The sequence below is a fragment of the Garra rufa genome, chromosome 17 (assembly GCF_049309525.1).
Source record: "Garra rufa chromosome 17, GarRuf1.0, whole genome shotgun sequence".
Classification (NCBI taxonomy): domain Eukaryota; kingdom Metazoa; phylum Chordata; class Actinopteri; order Cypriniformes; family Cyprinidae; genus Garra; species Garra rufa.
The window spans coordinates 35,535,225-35,550,164 of record NC_133377.1 but is presented as its reverse complement, the minus strand read 5'-3'; the positions used below and the strand labels follow the sequence as shown (position 1 = coordinate 35,550,164).

Below are 14,940 nucleotides of genomic sequence, written 5' to 3'. Positions count from 1 at the left end.
TAAGGGCCATTTGACCCCGTCATGCAGGTTGAATCTACACAAGAAGACTCTACAGGCCAGTGGAGTTTGCATTACAATCCTTTATTGTCGAGTAGATGGAGATGGTCAATCGTACAGCACAGAAAATGAACAGTTGGTTACATTGAGCTATGTACACTTCTCATGCATTCGTTTAAAAGACAGAAGAGGTTTTATGTTACTTATGAAGAGCTGGCGAAACTGAATTAACATCAAGCTTCGTGCTAGTGGCTTTTCTAATAAACCTCAATACCATTTTCCACAGAATGTGGTCAAAATATGAATGTTAGCCGTGTGATGAAGCAACTAACTACTTCTATTTGACTAACAAAACAAAAAGAAATCCACATTATACAAACATGTGGTCAAAGAATGCTAGCCAAGCGTCATGATGTTTGATGACGTTATAATGCTAATGCAATGGGGCCTAGTAACACCAGACGCGGCTGTTGTGGAGTCGGACACACCAAAGTAAACACAGGCGGTTTTAGATGGCCAGGATATACATGACAGCATGAGCTAAACGAGATCTCATTAGCATGATCTAAATGAGCGCTTTTTAGGCAGCGTAGGATTTCACACTGATGTAGGCTATACATATCTGTATAATGCATAATGTAGTATGTATGTATTATGTAAGCTGCTATAATGGGTAACTGGTGAAAGTACCTGTGTGTTTGTCTCTTGCTGTTGTTGTGTTATGGCTTTCATGACAAAAAGGAACAAGTCATATATTTACCCTAGCTGCTATATCGAAATTCATTGAATCATTGATAATTAGTTAATTCATTCATTGAGACTTTTGTTATAGGGTTTTCTAGCTTGAATCTTATGAAACAGTCTATACATGATGGGATATTTTATTACAAGCTAGTTTGATTCGGAATGCATACAAATCTATCTATCTATGCATTAAACAATGCTAGCATGCACTAGTTATCATATCACAAATATTAAATGTGTTTAAAAGCACAAAATATACGTAAAAACTAGTCAGTCCTTGTTTAAATGTGGCCTTTTAGAGACTTGTAGACATTGTAAACTTTGCAAAGCTGTTAAAACATTCCACATAACTCAAACTCAAGATGTTTATGTCGCCGTTTTAGTGCCATGTAAAAAAAAAAAGGGAAAAAAAGAAATCGAAGATTATGAGATTAAAGTCAGAATATTTTGACAATAAAATCAAAATTATGTGAATGAAGTCTGAGAGTTGAGAATAAAGGCAAAATATTTTGAGAATAATGTCAAAATTACGAGAATTAATTCGTAGCAAACATTTTCGGAATATTTCAAGTTTATTTTTAGAAACATTACATCTTTATTCTCGAAACATTTCGCCTGTTCTCATAATTTGACTTTATTCTCAAAATATTTCGACTTTTTTCTCGAAACTTTTAGACTTTATTTAGACTTTATGCTCGAAATATTCGACTTTATCCTCGAAACATTTAGACTTTATTTCGAGTTTATGCTCGAAACATTTCAACTTTATTTTTGAAGCATTTCGACTTTATTCTCGAAACATTTAGACTTTATTTCGACTTTATTCTTGAAACATTTCAACTTTATTTTTGAAGCATTTCGACTTTATTCTCGAAACATTTAGACTTTATTCTTGTAATTTTGACTTTATTCTCATAATTTCGACTTTATTCTCAAAACATTTTGACTTTATTTAGACTTTATGCTTGAAAAATGTGACTTTATTCTCTAAACATTTCAACTTTATTTTCTAAGCATTTCGACTTTATTCTCAAAACATTTTGACTTTATTCTTGTAATTTTTACTTTATTTTTGTAATTTTGACTTTATTCTCAAAAACATTTCCACTTCATTCATAATTTTGACTTTATTCTCATAATATTTTAATCTCGTAATTTTAGATTTTTTTTAAGTGGCACTAAAATGTTGTCATAGACTTTAGAGACTTAAAAAACAACAACATACACCTAAATATAAGCAGGCTTAAAATAAAGTTTGAGGGAATGAATGCCTATAAAGGTCTGAGAAGTAATGAAGTAAAAATTAAGAGAATAAAGTCAAAATTACGAGAATTAAGAAAATTAATTAAAGTTAAAGGCCTTGCAACTTCTTCCGGTGCTCCCAATCCCAGTCATTTGCATGCGCAGGCTATACTCTCAAAATATTACATCTTTAATTGCTACGATTTAATTCTCGTAATTTCGATTTTATTCTCAAAACATTTCAACTTTATTCTTGAAATATTTCACCTTTATTCTCAAAACATTTTGACTTTATTCTTGAAATATTTGGACTACGATTCTCGTATATTTAGACTTTATTCTTAAAATAAATGTATCCTCAGACTTTACAACCCCAAAATACACCTAAATATATGCAGGTTTAAAATAAAGGAATGAGGGAATGAATGCCTATAAAGGTCTTTAGGGCCCAACTTCCCCTGGTGTGGATTCCGTCCCAAAGGCATTTAATTATTGAGCGTCAGCTATCATAAGCACAGTAAGCATCTGATATTCCAGCTCTCGAGACAAAGATGGACAGCATAGTCTAAAAGAAAGCACCAGCTAATGGAGGCTGTCAGAAAGAGTTAGATTCAAGTACACAAGCCAGAAAGCATGCCATAAAACTGCATTATTCAAAAGCAAATTTGTTTATTCTCATGCAAACAAGGCCCAGAAATGTGAACAACAAAGTGTGGACTGCGTAGTGTTCCCATGTGCGCCACAAACACAAGTCTCACATTTAAATGGTGATGCATTATGTTAAATTCCTGCAGATTGGCATTTCATCAAACAAGAGAGAGAGGTGAAAAACTTGCTCTTTTTATGCTTCTGCAACACTGGGAAATACACTAGCACCGGAGTCAACTTAGTAACCCTGTCCTTAAAAGGTGGCACGAATAAAAAGTAAACATAATGGACACTTACAAATGCTTTCTTTTTTGTCTTTTCAACATTTATATGCTATAAAAACGATGTCTGTTCTTCATTCACGGATGTTTTGTGGAAATATTGAAGAGGGGACACAGTGGTTGCAGTACCCTTAACAACAAATCTGGCTCAAACAAAAGGACATAGTGATTAGTTATTGCACCTCTTTGGCCATTTATCACATTTGCGGCTTTTGACAATTTCTATCACACTATTAGTACAAAAATGAATCACAGGAATCGATGTGCATACAAATAGAAATTATACAGTTTTGTACAATCGCTAGGACCCATTTCTCAATATTAGGTCACTTTTTCAAAACTCTTCACAGCAGTTTATGTGGATTAAACTGCGGATCATTTTCCAAGGACTAAACGTCTCTCATATTACATTAATAATTTTCTCACACAAACAACCACCACCAAAATTGGACATTTACAACTCAATAAACTTGAGTTCAAAGCTTCACACAATATAAAACAGAAAGATAACAATTTGCTACACTTCGACAGTAATACTATATTTAAATATATTCCAAATCTAAAAAATGAGATGCTATCAAAACGATTGCATTTAACACCTACATGTGTTAGTCTTTCATTACGATCTACAAAACCTATAATTTTGTACTGTAATGTAAACATGGAACATGGAACATATAATGCAGTCAATTCTACACAGTAAAGTGTCATTCTTGTTTTGTAAAGAACTTTTACACAGGAAAACTAAGAAAAATGCTACATTTGTTGTTGGTGTTTTTAGGTTGTTGTTTTGAGGGCTTTTCACACTGAGCTTAACCATCGGTTTTCGTTGTTTTAAACGGCGTTTTTAACCCTGGGTAATGACGTTTCACATTTGTAATGTAGAAGGGGGTTAGAACCGGTGTTATGAAACGCTAGCACCATCCCTGCTGAAAAAAACAGCTAAAACCAGCCTAGGCTGGTTGGCTGGTATTAGCTGGTTTTAGCTGGTCTCCCAGCCTGGCCAGGCTGGTCAGGCTGGTTTTAGCTGGTGGTTTTCCAGCCTGACCAGCTAAGACCAGTCTGACCAGCCTGGCCAAGCTGAAAAAAATGCCAAAACCCCTCTAAAACCAGCCTGGCGACCAGCTATGACCAGCTAAAACCAGGCTGGTTGACCAGCTAAAACCAGCCAACCAGCCTAGGCTGGTTTTAGCAGTTTTTTTCACCAGGGATAGCAAACATGTTCCGTTTGAAACGAAACGGTATTAGAATGTTACGGTTATGCTTAGCATTAGCAAGCGCTGCCTAGTATACGTTCTTTGGAGAGACGCGCGTTGTACGTTTTAGCCATTTGAAATAGTCAAACGGTGGCGGAAACTCCGTGAATTGGTGTGAAGAAGAACTATTTTAATCTTACCTGTATAGCTCACCAAAAAGTCCATTCAGAAAATGTACAAATACGACGCCTAATGTTAGAGTCATAAACAACTCGCATTCATTGACACTGACACCGCAAATAACGTCTACCTGGAGTTCAGAGTGATTGAGAGTTAACTATTTCCGGTGTGAAAAGCCCTAAAGGGTGTTTGTTGGGTGACACCCTTTACTAGTGTCATGATATCAAGTGTTTTAATGTTTTCAATGCATTTTGGATGAAAAAGTGTGTTGAAGAGTTTTGAAAAGTATTGAGAAATGCATTCTAGCCATTGTAAAAAACTGTAATAATAGGGCTACGGCTCTTTGCAGTAATGAAATTTGTAGTGTATTGGCCAGGTTTCATATATATGTATTAAAACATCACAATAATGAAAATGACAAACATAACAAACACAGAAGCATTTGAGATGCGACGCTCTCGACTTCCTCGAGCTTCTACGATGCTTCCTCTGTTTTATTCTTCTCTTCGGGTTTATTCTCTTCAACTTTCGCCCCTTCCTGTTCCACATCTGTTTTTTTCTCTTCCTCTGGCTTCTGCTCTTCGGCCGCCACCACCGCTGCCTCCTCGGCCACTGGCTCGTCTTCTTTCTCCTCCTCCTTTGCCGCCTGTGGCTCTGTCTTCGGCGGCTCGGCCTGTGCATTGGCTGCCGCCTCGGCCTGCGTCTCCTGGGTTGAACTCTCTGGTTCTGGTTCTTTTTCCAAACAACGCTGTTCGCTGAGAGCCTGCGCCAGATAGCCAATCAGATTCATATACTCCTGGAAGCTGACCTTCCCATCCTGGTTGTTGTCAAGCTGTTGACGCATGTTTTTAACTGCCTCATTGTCCTCTGAGCCCTAAACACAAAGTTCCTCACAGGTTAATCACTAATGGAACAAGTTTGCAGGTGATACAACGTCCAATATAAACTAGATACAACTTTATGAAATAAAAGTAAGTGTTTTTTGCTTATGAATAACCTGTCATCACAATGTTTTTTAAATATGTAAATCTATAGGATTTTTACAAACCCATTTAACACACTTCTCCACAAGAAACTGTGCGATTTGAGTTATCATTCATGTCAGTACCACAAACAGCGCGGGATGAACGAGCACCACTAAAAGTTTTCCCTCTGTAATTTAATGTGGCACCGGAGCAAATAGCACAGCAGCATTCTTCATGGTAAACGACTATTTGGACACAAGTTTGTGGTTTCTGCTCAGCTCATCAAAGTCCAGATAATAAGGAACTACTCGAAAAAGAAACAGACCAGGGCCAACCTGTAGCCGTGGAAAAAACGAGCGCACCGAACAGATCTTTGACGAATATGGTAACTGGATGATGAATGAATATCAAATAAAGCGTTGCTAGATTTAACAAAACCAAATACAGCATCTGACCGTCAGAATATTTTTCAGCTGGCTCTTCACGAGGCTCTGGAACTCCTTCCCTCCGAGGTTTTCCTTGCCCTTGGATGACTTCAGGAAGACACTCACCACGGTTTTAATTGCTGCCTCCATCTTTGCTTTCGCTCTATAAGAAGACGAAGAGAGAGAGACATTTATTATGCAATGGTCATTTGGGTTCCACAGATATTAAAATTATAGCTGAAAAACAGTACTTGGATTGACACTATTTTGTTGAAATAAATTATAGATAAAGTGAATTTAGGCATCACAACATTATAAAATATGCGAGAAATAGAAAGTAATAATTTATATAGAGCTGTCAGTAACGGTTATTTTGGTCATCGTGTAATTGGTCAATTATTCTGAAGATTAGTCGCGTAATCGGATAATTATTATTTTTATTTTTGTGGTAATAAAATATACTTAAGCAAGAAATACAAAGTAAAAATGTATATAGAGCTGTCACTAATGATTATTTTGGTAACTGAGTAATTGGTTGATTATTCGATGATTAATCGAGTAATTGGGTGTGGGTGTGGGTGTGGGTGTGTGTGTTAAAAAATAGACGGCATTGCATCGCCTGTATATGACATCATACACCCTTGATTTCCAGTTTTATTTTGTAGAAAACATGGAAGATAAGAATATAAGAAAGATATTGACGTATTCACCTGTGTTTGCGTAGGTTTATAAATGATTTACATTACAAATCTGTTGAAATGACGTTCCCAGATGAACTTTATAATAAACCAAAACTTACAACAATATGCAGAGAAGGAGTTTGAGACCCTCCACACATGTAAATAATAATAGTTTGCGTCCATGGAATGCGCCACAGATTTTTTTAAATCGAGTGCTCGAATTGAATCGAGGAATCCTAAATTTAGATTTTCTAAAAATTGAACTATCATTTAAAACATCAGTATGGTTTAAGGTTTATCGTTTGCCAGGGAAAAAATTCTAAACAAACCCGAAGAAGTTGGATTATTAGATGGTCGTTGACATTTCCTCATAAAGGTAAGGACTAACACTCTACTGTACAGTACCTGAAGGTGTACTAGAGTGTGGAGAATGGAAATCTTTGGGGTTCGAACTGACAGTCAATTGCAGATAAGGGAAGAGAGAAGAAAGAGGCAAGTCGCCAGTGGCTGTCCTGATCTTTGATAGGTCATCTGATCTACTGATGACCAAACCGCACAGCGGTCTCATGTTTCTCAAGGGATTACCAACAGCTCAAACGTCCCTTCTTTCCTCACTCGCTCTTTTTTTGGCTCTGTAGTTTGTCCCTCTTGCTCTTCACACCTCTTTCAATGTAAAGAATTTAGGCCTGCTTTTCCCTTTCTTTCTTGACCAGCATCGCTTCTCCTTTGTCACGTGTACGATTTCACCTATATAGGTACACGTTCACTCTCTCGCATTCCACTACAAATTTTTTTACTCATTGGTTGAAGGAAGGAAGTTTCGAAGGAAATGCCAATAGCCAGTTGTCTTGCCTCATTAATGAATGGCATTACTCAGATTTTTGGATTAGGTGCGAAAGGTCATCACTCAGCTATGTTCGGCATGAAGATGCAGCGATTAGATTTTGAAAAAAAAAAAAAGATCATTTCTAAAAACGTGCATAAAAATGCAGTGGCAACAATAAGTTGATTAAATCTACTTTTCGGTTATTCGATTAAAGTTTAAATAAAATACAAATATTTTATATTTAACTGAAATAAATTTAATAAGTAATATTACTAAATTTAAAACGGAAATACAAATTAATACAATATAGAAATACACAAAAAATGTAAATTTAAATACAATTATAATGAAAACAGTAAATATAAAACATGTATAAAAGAGCTAATTTCAATTATTGACAAATTCTCTATTATTAAATACTTGATAAAAACCTTTAAAAACTTTAGAAGTAATTGTAGCCTTGGCATCTAAATAAAATAAGTTAAGAGTAAAGTAGTAAAATTACTAAAACTAAACAGCATACAGAAATATTTAAAATAGGGCTGCAAAACGATTAATCATGATTAATTGCATTTAAAATAAAAGTTTGTTTACATACTATATACATGTGTACTGTGTAATTATGTATATATAAATAAACACACATACATGTATATATTAAGAAAAAATGTTACCTTTATTTGTAAAATATTAACACACACACACACACACACACACACACATAAATATTTTTTATAATATATACATATGTGTGTGTGTGTGTGTGTGTGTGTGTGTGTGAGTGTGTGTTTGTATTTATATATACATAGTAAGTACACACACATATAGTATGTAAAAATAAACTTTAATTTTGAATCCGATTAATCATTTTGCAGCCCTAAAAAATACTTAATACTTAAACTAAAACTAAATACTAAATACTTTAACCTAATTCAATACACTACCTATAATAAATAAGTTAAGACAAATTAAAACATAAATATTTCTAAAAATAAAACAAAATAAAATGTATATTAAAACAAAAATCTAAAAACAAAATGTAATTCAAAATATTAATAAATACTATAAAAAGTAGGTAGGTAGGTATTCAACTACACAAAATAAAAGCCAAACATATCAAATGATCCTGTTATATAACAGCAGAATGGTTTCAAGGAACCAGTGTTTTCTAGTGTGCATTCAACAAAAGGTACACTTCATTGATAAAATCTTGAACAACAGACCCGCGTGTGTCTGAGAGACACAACTCTGAGGGTTTGTCGTCCTTCGAATTCCAATCATTGCTCTTCACGCAAGTCGTTCAAACTTAACCAAAACGTTACAGCTCGCTTGTTAGTTGAGAACCCAAACCTTATAATTTGCATAGCTGTACAAACAAAGACGTACAAAAAGCACAGTGACATCCAGCGGTCAGCACAGAAGCCCTCAGAGCTGTTATTGCGGGTCAAAATCTGTGTAGGTGTGTTTGTCATCCGAGACGGTTTCTGATGCCGCCAAATTAGCTGACGTAAATACACACAGAGTTTCCTCTTATCAGCAGTAATAACCACACATCGACAGGTAGTAAGCAATTAAGAAACATGACCATTAGCCTAATTTAATGAGAGAGAGAAGGAGATACAGAGATGACGCAGTACGTATATTAAAGTTTCTGGTTTCGTAGGGTGTTCGAAAGTGAGAAGGAGTCTTTCACTCTATACTGTCAGGTGGAATGGTGCAGGAAATAGTTTTCGACGTCTTTGGCACACACACTCAGCTAATGAGTCACAATGCAGCAATAGACTATAGTATACTTCCTACAGGCTGCCGAATATGAACCCTATGAACTTGTACACCATCTTCATTCAGGTAAAACAATGACTATGACTCAAAACCTAGCAGACTGCCTCGCTAAAGCTCATTTCATATTTTTACTCACACTGCACCTAAACTCTTAAAAATAAAGGTTTCAAAGGGGTGTTTTTTCAGAGTAAAGAACATTTAAATAATCTAAAGTAGGGCTGCCATGATTCCTCGATTCAATTTGAGTACTCGATTTTAAAAAACCCTTGAGTGCATTTTGCCCACGTCGAGTAACTAACAAAATACTGAAAGTGACAATTTCCACAGACGAGAATCCACGAAACTGATATCATTTACATGTGTGTAGCTTCACAAACTTCATTACTGCATATTGTTGTGAGTTTAGGTTTATTATAACGTTCATCTAGAAACGCAACGTGTGTCATTTAATCAGATTTGTAAGGTAAATCATTTATAAAACTATGCAAACACAGAGTAAATCAAGATCTTTCTTAATATGTTAAGTGTTCACACGTTTTGATGTCTACATATTCAAGAAATTAAAATGGCTGTAGTATTTCTGTCATAAAGAAATGGCCAAATATTATAGATTAAGTGGAAATTTGAATTAAATGTTGTTTAGTCAATATTAAAGAATTATTAGACTGCGCAGTAAAGTGTAAAAACAATCGTCAAGCTGTTGGCGCCCTCTGCAGTCTTTTGTTAAAATGCGTAATGTAAATTAGATCTATTGTTTATAATATAATATCTATTTGAACAGTTTTGCTTAATAAAACCATATGATTATATGCTTTTGATACTTTACTTGAACGTATTATTGCCTCATTGCTATTATTATTTTGACGATTAATCGAGTAATCCAACGATTATACTTACTTAAACTTATTATTGCCTCATTGCTATTAGGGCTGTCACTAACAATTATTTTGGTAATCGAGTAATCTGTCGATTATTTTGACGATTAATCGAGTAATCCAACGATTATACTTACTTTACTTAAACTTATTATTGCCTCATTGCTATTAGGGCTGTCAAAAACAATTATTTTGGTAATCGAGTGATCTGTCGATTATTTTGACGATTAATCGAGTAATCCAAGGATTATACTTACTTTACTTAAACTTATTATTGCCTCATTGCTATTAGGGCTGTCACTAACAATTATTTTGGTAATCGAGTAACCTGTCGATTACTTTGACAATTAATCGAGTAATTGGACAATTGTACTTACTTTACTTGAACTTATTAATGCCTGATTGCTATTAGGGCTGTCACTAACGATTGTTTTAGTAATCAAATAATCTGTAAATTGTTTTGGCAATTAATCGAGTAATCTGACGATTATACTTACTTTACTTGAACTTGTTATTGCCTCGTTGCTATAAGGGCTGTCACTAACGATTATTTTGGTAATCGAGTAATCTGTTGATTACTTTGACAATTAATCGAGTAATTGGACAATTGTACTTACTTTACTTGAACTTATTAATGCCTGATTGCTATTAGGGCTGTCACTAACGATTGTTTTAGTAATCAAATAATCTGTAAATTGTTTTGGCAATTAATCGAGTAATCTGACGACTATACTTACTTTACTTGAACTTATTAATGCCTGATTGCTATAAGGGCTGTCACTAACGATTATTTTGGTAATCGAGTAATCTGTTGATTATTTTGACAATTAATCGAGTAATTGGACAATTGTACTTACTTTACTTGAACTTATTAATGCCTGATTGCTATAAGGGCTGTCACTAACGATTATTTTGGTAATCGAGTAACCTGTCGATTACTTTGACAATTAATCGAGTAATTGGACAATTGTTTACTTTACTTGAACTTATTATTGCCTCATTGCTATTAGGGCTGTCACTAACGATTGTTTTAGTAATCAAATAATCTGTCAATTATTTTGGCAATTAATCGAGTAATCTGACGATTATACTTACTTTACTTGAACTTATTAATGCCTGATTGCTATAAGGGCTGTCACTAACGATAATTCTGGTAATCGAGTAACCTGTCGATTACTTTGACAATTAATCGAGTAATTGGACAATTGTACTTACTTTACTTGAACTTATTATTGCCTCATTGCTATTAGGGCTGTCACTAACGATTGTTTTAGTAATCAAATAATCTGTCAATTATTTTGGCAATTAATCGAGTAATCTGACGATTATACTTACTTTACTTGAACTTGTTATTGCCTCGTTGCTATAAGGGCTGTCACTAACGATTATTTTGATAATCGAGTAATCTGTCGATTATTTTCATGATTAATCGAGTAATCAGACAATTATACTTAATTTGTTTGAGGTAATAAAAATACACCTAAGCGAGCAATAGCCTTTAAAATTACTTAAAATACATATATAATAGCAATAAAGCCATAATAATTAGTTCAGATAAAGTATCATATGATTTTATTAATCAAAACTGTTAAAATACACATTGTTTAATTGAAATGTCAACTTAATCTTTAATATTTGGCCATTCCTTTACGACAAAAATGCTACATCTAGCATTTATGTGGACATCAAAATGTATAAACTTAGAGCGAGGTTTAAACTTTTATTTTGAAATCACGATGTACAGTTAGCATATTGAGAAAGATATTGATGTATTCTCTTGTGTCTGTGTAGGTTTATAAATGATTTACCTCACAAACCTGATTAAAATGTTGCAGGCTGCGTTCCCAACATACAGCATATGCCTGAAGATCTAAGATATTTAAACTTTATGTTAGAGAATACTTAGTTTTAAATGTGACTAATATATGTGACCCTGGACCCCAAAACCAGTTTTAAGTAGCATGGGTATTTTTGTAGCAATAGCCAAAAGTATGAGTCAAAATTATCGATTTTTCTTTTATGCCAAAAATCATTAGAATATTAAGTCAAGCTCATGTTGCATAAAGACATTTTGTGCATTTTCTACAGTAAATAAATCCAAAATTAATCTTTGATTAGTAATATGCATCGCTAAGAATTTCATTTGGACAACTTTAAAGATGATTTTCTCAATATTCAGATTTTTTGCACCCTCAGATTCCAGATTTTCAAACAGTTGTACCTCAGCCATAACATTGTCCAATCCTAACAAACCATACTCAATGGAAAGCATATTCAGCTTTCAGATGATGTATAAATCTCAATTTCAAAAAATTGACCCTTAGGACTGGTTTTGTGGTCCAGGTTCACATATTGGTTCCTGCATACTTTAACCAAAGAGAAAATGTAAACCACACAGTTGTTAACCTCAGGCACTATGTTTTTTTCTACCTGATTTGACCCTTAAAAATGAATCTGTTGTTGTAACCTAACTTTGACTAAAACAAAACCAGCTAGTACAGTTGTTAGTGCATAAAACACAATTCTAAGTCATAAAAAGACTAACCTAGTTTCAAAAGTACACAATATAAGTGACTTTATCCAGGCCGTGTTTGAAAACCTATGAGCTGCTTATTTAGACAGCATAAAAAGATCTCTTTTAAGACATAGACTCGTAGTTTAGCATCCTAACAAAGGTAGGAGGTATAATACAGTAGGTTTCGAGACACAGCCCCTACTGTAACCGTCCAGATACAGTCAGCCCTTATTCACAGTACAGATCAAAGGGCCGTTGCTCTGTTGAAGCCAATGCGGTGTTGTTGTCACAAGTTTTACACACCTTGTCTCCACAATCATATTTCTACTGACTATAGGTAGCGTTCATTGATCCGGTTGACTCTTTCAACCCCGGGTTTCAACCCTATCCAGGGCCAGTCGTGAAGTCATATGAATTATTGACGTCTTTGGCCCCTGACCTGGCAATTCGGCGCGTGCTACCCTAGACAGTCTTGAGCTTTAACCCAAAACTCCTTCAGACAGACAGCACGTGGATGGGTTAATAATAAGTAATGAAGAGAGATCTTCCATTACTGAATGACTCTCCAAAACAGACATGACCTTGTAGTGTTCCTGGGCGAAATGAATAAATAAATCCGTGCCAACAAACCCCCCCTAAAAAGGAAAAGGGGACACAGATATATGCAGTTTAACAGCGTCTGCTCTATCGTTTCTCTCCAATGCGCAAAAGAGATTGAAAGGTTTGCGTTTCCAAACTGGCGAACGTGATACGCGGGCGCTCTATCGCAGTAACGACAATACCCGCCGCAAGCGTGCGCCATAAAAAATTCACACAGGAACAACTTTGCCACAGCATAAAAACTCGTGAGGAACAATTTTGAGGTAATAGCTCTTCTTCACCCTGAAATCACGCTTTTGTTAAACGCCTCTCTTTTCTGGCTACTGAGTTGGACTTGATTTGCGGTTGGCACAGGAGACTCAAAATGTCATAAACCAGTAGGCTAATACTACAATTATATTATATATAAATATTAAATAATAATTTAACAGTTGGCTTTTTATCCTTATTCGCATATTTTTTTCAATTGTATTATTTAAAATATTTTAAATAAGGTATTTTTAATACATTAAGGTAAGTTTAAAATAACTTCAACTTCACAGCGATCTTAAAATATTGTATTCAACTCAAGATGAGTTTAAAATATCAATGCTCTACAATAGAAACAGCCACGTACATTTTTATCATCGACGTTGATTCTTAATAAACAACGCTTCAAAGCACATAAGCATATAGTTCGGTGTGTTTATAAAAAGACGCTTTTTAGCTGTGTGCGAAAACTGCAGATGGTTTCAGATTGAGCTGGCTGAGGATGGTCGAAGGGTGTTCCTAAAACGTGGCGTTGACACTCTGAAAACTCTTCAAAACTGCAAAGTTTCGTCTTTAAATAAGCCTGTAACGCAAAACAAACGTATTTTGGAGCACTTACCCTAAAATGGGGACAGCACGGATTGACACTTCGCAGTAGCTGCAGTAAAACCTCTTTTTTTCCTTTCCCCTTTCTTCCCTAGCCTACCTCAAAAGAAGAAAAAACTTGTCAGACTCGAACCGCTGCCGAATCTCTTCCGTGATTTTTTTTTTTTTTTCGTTAACGTTTTTTTGCCCCTGACTCTGACAAATGAAAAGGGCGTGTACCTGGAGGAGGGGAACTAGGGGACGAACACATTTGGCTACTTTGAACAGGACATTTGAGTGTTGAGATGATTCGCAAATGTGCTGTTTCTAATGTTTTCTGTCAACAGTATGATTTCTGGTAGTTTCACACTAGAAATCCTACTGGGAGTCATGGCAGTGGACGGCGAGTTTTGTTTGGAGCTTTTGTGGGAAGTACGGAAACTTTAACCCTTACCTGCACAATGTTTGTCCGAGTGTCAGAAATTAACTAACGTTAGGGCTTGGGGAAAATGCCCTTTTGCTTTAGCTGTAACAATATTTAATGTGTTTTAAATTATTTTAGTCTAAAGTATGAATTTGGTGACTCTGAAATATAGGTGGCTTCTAGCTGGTAAGTAAAATATAAGTAACTAAACACACATACAAACACACGGTTAGCTGAATAAAACATCTTCCATAATGGTAGTTAACGAGGTGTTTAATGTAAATAGAGACGACCAATTTTTTTTTTTTTTTACTTTAGTTTTATAAATAAACAACACTGATTTTGTTGTGATATTGCGTTTGGAAGTGTGTGTCATAAAAATTACTCTTCATGTTTATACAGTTGAAGTCAAAAGTTTACATACACTTTGCAGAATCCGCAAAATGTTAATTATTTGACCAAAATAAGGGGTATCATTCAAAATAAATGTTATTTTTTATTTATTATTGACCTGAGTAAAATATTTCACAAAAAATGTACATTAACTTATAGTCTACATTATTTAATTTATAAAAATCCCCTTGTTTAAAAGTTCACATACACTTGACTCTTAATACTGTTGTTACCTGAATAATCCACAGCTGTTTATCACAGTTAAACTGCCTGCTGTTCTTCAAAAAATATTTAGAGTCCTACGACTTCTGTGGTTTTTCAGCATTTTTGTGT

The 14,940-nt window shown here is 34.8% G+C and overlaps 1 protein-coding gene across 1 annotated transcript; it reads right to left on the bottom strand.

Moving 5' to 3' along the window:
- Window positions 1-60: 60 nt before the first annotated feature.
- s100u (S100 calcium binding protein U) lies at window positions 61-13,979 on the bottom strand. Its single transcript, XM_073821295.1, has 3 exons — window positions 13,825-13,979; window positions 5,709-5,841; window positions 61-5,162 (listed from the first exon to the last, which is right to left on the bottom strand). The coding sequence occupies exons 2-3, from the start codon at window positions 5,826-5,828 to the stop codon at window positions 4,764-4,766; spliced, it is 519 nt and encodes a 172-aa protein (XP_073677396.1). The 5' UTR covers window positions 5,829-5,841; window positions 13,825-13,979; the 3' UTR covers window positions 61-4,763.
- Between the last annotated feature and the right edge of the window lie 961 nt (window positions 13,980-14,940).